The sequence below is a fragment of the Chiloscyllium plagiosum genome, chromosome 47 (assembly GCF_004010195.1).
Source record: "Chiloscyllium plagiosum isolate BGI_BamShark_2017 chromosome 47, ASM401019v2, whole genome shotgun sequence".
Lineage (NCBI taxonomy): Eukaryota > Metazoa > Chordata > Chondrichthyes > Orectolobiformes > Hemiscylliidae > Chiloscyllium > Chiloscyllium plagiosum.
This window is the reverse complement of record NC_057756.1, coordinates 9,784,817-9,791,316: the sequence shown is the minus strand read 5'-3', so window position 1 is coordinate 9,791,316 and position 6,500 is coordinate 9,784,817. Positions and strand designations below refer to the sequence as shown.

The 6,500-nt window shown below is 43.1% G+C and overlaps 1 protein-coding gene across 1 annotated transcript; it reads left to right on the top strand.

The window, feature by feature from the left end:
* Positions 1-396: 396 nt before the first annotated feature.
* LOC122544264 lies at positions 397-6,486 on the top strand. The gene is made up of 3 exons (XM_043683341.1): positions 397-570; positions 2,258-2,413; positions 5,554-6,486. Exons 1-3 carry the CDS (start codon positions 399-401, stop codon positions 6,000-6,002), a joined length of 777 nt encoding a protein of 258 aa, XP_043539276.1. The 5' UTR covers positions 397-398; the 3' UTR covers positions 6,003-6,486.
* Positions 6,487-6,500: the final 14 nt, after the last annotated feature.

Sequence of the window (6,500 nt, the reverse complement as noted above, 5' to 3'; positions counted from 1 at the left end):
TACTCTATGCTACTTTCTTCCATCTCCATCTGACTTATCTCTCCACCCTGCCTCTATTCCTGATGAAGGGCTGCTGCCCGAAACGTCGATGTTCCTGCTCCTCGGATGCTGCCTGACCAGCTGTGCTTTTCCGGCACCACTCTCTGATCTCGACTCTGGTTTCCAGCATCTGCAGTCCTTGTTGATACCTTCTCAGACACACACACACCCCCCCACGAAGGAGCTGGTGCACATCGGCCGTGGGGGTGGGGCAGGGGAAGTCGCTTGCCAATGACCACGCCCCTCTCTCCCTGGCCCATGCCCCAGCGGCCGAGCGTTCCGAGTCCAGAACGGGAGTAGGACCGGGACCGGGACCGGGACCGGGACCGGGACCGAGACCAACCCCCTTCCCGGGGAAGATGCTGCCGCCGCTGAACCGTGCACGCGGCTGGAAGTGCGCCGCTGTCCTGCTCGCGGTCCCAGCCGTGCTTTACCTCCGGCCCTGGCCCTGGCTCTGGCGCTGGGTCTCGGAGCGGTTCCGGCGCGTGCGCCTTTCACTGGCGGGCCCGAGCGCGAGCGTCAGTTTCAAAGGTAAAGGGCAGAAGCGGCCGTTAACGGTCGGGCTCCCGGAAGTTGGAACAAAACGGGGAAAGAGGAGGAGAGGTAAAGGCAGGACAATTGGAGAAGAGCGGGTCGGGTTTGCTGGGGAGTAGGAAGAAAGATTGGGAGAGAGGAGGGAATGGGTAGAGGCAGTGGCAGTCCGCCTGCTCTCTTCTCTTTTGGTATTTTAATGCATTTGTTATGGACCAGACCAGACCAGACCAGACCCACTCTCTTATTTTAAAGCCAGATGTGAAGTGGGTGTTCAGGTGTTGTGCAGCTCGTCAAATCACTCAGCTTTAAGCCAAAATAATTTATTTAAACACTGCAGTTAAAACACAAACAAAAAAAAAACAGAATTTTGTTTGGAGCAGCAGGAGATGGGACAGATACTAAATGAAAATTTTGCGTTGGTATTTCCTGTTGAAAAGGACATTGAGGCTTGGTGCCTTCAGTAAGGATGTTCCACATGGTAGGCTATTGCACAAAATATGGAGTTTTGGGATGAAGGTGATTTAGTGATTTGGATCCGGCATTAGCTCGCTGAAAGAAGACAGGGTAGAGGTTGGTGGGAAATGTTTTATCCAGGAGCTCACTTACCAGTGATGTGCTGCAAGGATCTGTTTTGGGGCCCATAACGTTTGTCATTTTCATAAATGATCTGGATGTGGGTATAGAAGGATGGGTTAGTAAGTTTGCTGATGACAGCAAGGTAGGCCGAGTTGTGGATAGTGCCAAAGGATGTCCTGGGTTATACCAGGACACAGGGAAGACGTAGAGCTGAGCGGAGAGATGGCAAATGGAGTTTAGTGCGGAAAAGTGTGAGGTAGTTCACTTTGGAAGAAATAACAGGAATGCAGAGTACTGGGCTAATGGTAAATTCTTGACAGTGTAGATGAACACAGATCTTGGTGTTCAGGTGCATAAATCCCTGCAAGTTGCCACCCAGGTTGATAAGGTTGTTAAGAAGGTATATGGCGTCTTGGTGTTTATTGGTAGAGGGATTGAGTTTTAGAGCCATGAGGTCATGCTTCAGCTGTTCAAGTCACTGGAAAGGCTGCACCTGGAGTATTGTGTACGGTTCTGCTCACCGCATTATAAGAAGGATGTGGAAGCTTTGGAATGGGTTCAGTGGAGATTTATTAGGATGTTGACTGGTATGGAAGGAAGGCCTTACAAAGAAAGGCAGAGGGAACTGAGACTGATTTCATTGGAGAGAAGAAGGTTGAGAAGTGGCTTAATCGCGACGTATAAGATAGAGGGTTAGGTAGGGTGGACAGTGAGAGCCTTTTTCCTTGGATGGTGATGGCTAACACGAGGAGACGTAGCTTTAAATTGAGGGATGATAGATATAGGACAGATATCAGGGGTAGTTTCTTTACTCAGAGAGTAGTAGGGTCATGGAACAGTAGGAGACTCACCGATGCTAAAGGCATTTAAATGGGCATTGGGCATACATATGGATAATAGTGGAATGGCATAGGTTAGGTGGGCATCAGATTAATTTCACAGGTCGGCGCAACATCGAGGACTGAAAGGCCTGTACTGCGCTGTAACGTTCTATGTTAGGCTGTTGTTTAAGGACGAACACAACTAGACTGAATGCTGAGGACCAGATTCTTAGTAAAGTATTTTGTGAACTTATAAATGTTTTAACACACATTCTGTTTTGTATCAGTGAAATGTTATGGTCAAGGAAAAGTACATGAAGATATTCTGAAAAATTTAAAGATTTCAAAATGTGAAGGAGGGGCAGGGAGTCCTTGCATTTTGTTCGTCTACAAAGTGTCTCGTACAAATGAAGACCTTCGAAATGCTCTAGAATGGATCACAAGTAAGAAACATCATTTTTGGATTATCCGTTTTCTGTGACTGGGAATTTGTTTTGTTGTTCTTGTGTATTCTGTTTCCTCCCTCCTTACTTATGACTAAGAGATTGTGTGAGATCCTGTAGCAGATTTGTTTTGACGATATACATCTAGATTGTGACTTTTATAATCCCAGGGCGTCTTAAAGTGTTTTCCATCCAATGAACCTGCAGTTGTGATATTGGGAATGCAGTAATAAGACTGTACATAAAAAGTACATATAGCCAGTTATAAGGTAAAATAAGTGTTATGACCTCCCTTCACTGAGTTGGTTAAATAAAGGGTAAAGTCTCCATAGTCCTAATGAGTCATAGGCTGCTGTCTACATTGCACACCAGCTAAATGAACTTCACAGTACAGAGTGAAGGCACAGCACAAGTTTATTTCCCACACTGGATGAGGTTACCATGAAGGATGCTTCTTTTCACCCTCTCCTGCTCACCTGTGATCTCTTTCTAATGAGAGAGTTTATCTGATTGATTTATTTATTGTCACATGTACTAAAGTGCAGTGAAAAGCTTCATTTATGAGCAGTACAGGCAGATCATACTAAGCAAGATGTACAGATCAAAAAGACTTTGAGGTGTCCAGGTTACATTGCACACAGGCTCCATTGCATAGGCGTGTACCAGGTGAGATCAATGTTAGCAAGGTCAGCGTTATAATATTAACCATATAACACTTGGATGTAGTCTGCAGGTGTCAGTGAGTAATTTGGTTACCTGTATAAACAAGTTCTTTGTAATTAATAGATATGTTGAAACTTTTAAAATACATTTGTTTAAACAGGAAAACTGACTACCTTGTATTGGGAAATATGCTCTCAACCTTGCTGCATAACATAATATGGAATAAAACACAATAAGTCTACACTTCCAGTGAAAGTACCAAAGATAACAAATTTTGTTAATTTTCCTGCTTGCTCTAAAATCTACAAAATACATCCTCAAGATACAGACAATTTGATTTTTCTTTTCCCCATACTCACCAACATGAACTTTTTTCATTCCTCAGTGACCAGGTTCGTTGTGCTAATATTCCTTCTGGTCATGGGCCTAAACCTAAGTAGAAGCATGCTTCAATTTTGGAGGTGGGGAGACCAAAATCTAATCCAAAAGTTTGAGAGAATTTTTATCTAATTAATAACTACACTGACATTTGCAAACACAAAACAGTTACATGCAATTAAGAGAACTGATGAGGGCAGAGCATATGATCTATATGGACTTCAGTGGGGTGTTCCTCTAGTTGGATTGGCTAACAAAGTTAGATTACATGGAATACAAAGAGACGAAACTTGCATGAAGGTAGAAGACAGAAAGTGGTGGTGAAGGGTTGCTTTTCAGACTAGAGGCCTGTGACTAATGGTGTGCCACAAGGATTAGTGCTGGGTTCATTGCTTTTTGTCATTTATGTAAATGATTTGGATGTGAACATAGGAGATGTAGTTAGTATGTTTGCAGATGATACTAAAATTGGAGATGTTGTGGACAGTGAAGGTTACCTCAGTCTTCAATGGGACATTGATCAGGTAAGCCAGTGGACTGAAGAGTGGCAGATAGAGCTTAACTTAGATAAATGTGAGGTCCTGTAGTTTGGAAAGGCAAATCAGGGCAGGACTTAGGCATTTAATGGTATGGTCTTGGGGTTGTTGGTGAACAAAGAGACCTTGGAGTGCAGGTTCATAGTTCCTTGAAAGTGGATTCCCAGGTAAACATGAGAGTGAAGAAGGCATTTGGTATGTTTGCCTTTATTGGTCAGTGTATAGAAGTTAGGAGGCTATGTTTTGGCTGCATAGTCAGTTCTGCTATGACGTCGTAATTCTATTGTCATGCAACTCCGTGTTATAAGAAAATCGCCTAAAGCCCAATTATTAAAACTAATGGGGCAGGAATCGCATTATAACCAATAAACGCTTTAAAAGTTCATGCTATAGAAAAAGTGTCTCCAATCCATCAATTGTGTTATTGCGAATTCGCATTAACAAAATGCACGTTATAGCAGAACAACCTGTACAGGATATTACTTCGGATACTTTTGAAATACTGTGTTCAATTCTGGTCTCCCTACTACAGGAAGGATGTTATGACACTTGACAGGGTTCTGAAAAAGATTTACAAAGAAGTGAGCTGAAGGGACAGGTCGAATAGATTGGGGCTATTTTCCCTGAGCATCGGGAGGCTGAGGGGTGACTTTATAGAGGTTTACAAAATCATGAGGGGCATAGGTAGGATGAATAGCCAAGCTGTTTTTCCTGGGGTAGGGGTGTTCAAAACTACAGGCTTTAGTTTTAAGGTGAGAGGGAAAAGATTCAAAAGGGATCTGAGGAGCAACTTTTTCCACACAGAGCGGTGCATGTATGGAATGAGTTGCCAGAGGAATGCTGGAGACTGGGACAACATTTAAAGGGCATTTGGGTTGGTGTATGAATAGGAAGAGTTTAGAGGATTATGGTCCAAATGCTGACAAATGGGACTAGATTAATTCAGCATTAATCTGGTTGGCATGGACAAGTTGGACCGAAGGGTCTGTTTCCGTGTGAGACAGCTCTATGACTCTTAAGAATTGAAATGTGGAGCAGGAATAGACCATACAGCCCCTCAAGCTTGCTCTATCATTCAATAAAATTATGGCTGATTGTTGCCTTAAATCTCTGCACATCCACCTTCTCAAAAGCTGTGAGACCATTTAAATATTTCCACTTTTCTCACTATCTTTAGACACAGCTTCCTCTTTAGGTCAGTAGGAATAATGTTTCCTGATATGGCCGAGTGCCTGATTTCATTTGCTTATCATTTTGTATCTGAACAATGGAGTATAAATGCAAATTGTTGTAACAGCAGTATGAGAGGAGTACACATTAATAGGAGTCCATTTAAACTACTATTGGGTCCCTCACATAGACAAGGTACCCACAAGGTGAGAGAGGATGGACCATCTGACCAAGCACAGTACTGCATCTATCAGTTTATATGAAATAGTATCTATTACCATGTAGCTGAAAATGAGTTGCTGGTATACAAATATACATGTATTTGTCTGTGAGCTTCCAATAAAAATGCTCCAGAACTGCAAATAAGCATTCAACTTATTCTTTTGGTTCAAGATTTGGAAAATGAGACAACGCAAAAGGAAGACATTTTTGTTGCATTTCTGCTTGAGAAGATTTCTGGGGAATCCAAAGATTTGGGTGAAGAGATGATAACAGACCTGGATGTATTTCATGAAAATACCAAAGTTTTTCGAGTTCTTTGGAAAGAAACATGTGGTTCTCAGCCTGGGTTCAGGTGTCCTGAGGCGATTCGGACAATCAGGGAGAAAATCAATCCAGGAATCGAGAAGTCAAGGTCCGAGACCATGGCCAGACTTTGGCGCTATGTTTGGAAGTTTGGGCTGTGTCTAGGGCTTATCCTGTTCTTTGAGATTTTAGTACAAAAAGTCTATTGCAAACTGTCTGTTGGTTCTGGTATGTTTCCCCTCCCTTTACATTTTACTGCCTTAAGATCTGACGGTTTTGCTCACCAGCTACTTGATTTTGATCATCTCCATATGTAGTTATGCGCCAGCTTTCATGTAATTTATTTGGCTGAAGACATTGTTCTTTCTTTCCCAAAAGGAAAATGTGATGGTGGCATGTGAGAAACAAGGAGATTTTCTTTTTAGCAGGGACACCGTTCTATGGTTATATTCCTTTTTCATTCATGGGATGTGGGCATTATTGCCCTCTCTAATTGCCCAGTGGGCAATTAAGAATCAACCACATTGCTGTGGGCCAGACCAGGTAAGGATAGCAGTATCCATCTCTTAAAAAGGATGTGTGTGAACTAAGTAGGTACAGTAGTCCCCCCTGTACCCACGGGAGAGTACGTTCCAGGACCTACCACAGAAACCTGAAACCATGGATAGGAGCAAACCCACTCATGGCAACCCCCGGTCCCTGGTTCTGGAATATTCCCTAAAATATGTTCAGACCGCAGTAAAACGCGGGTAACTGAAACAGTGGAAAACACATCTGCGGATTTGGGGGTTGCCCTGTATTTACAAAAATCAACA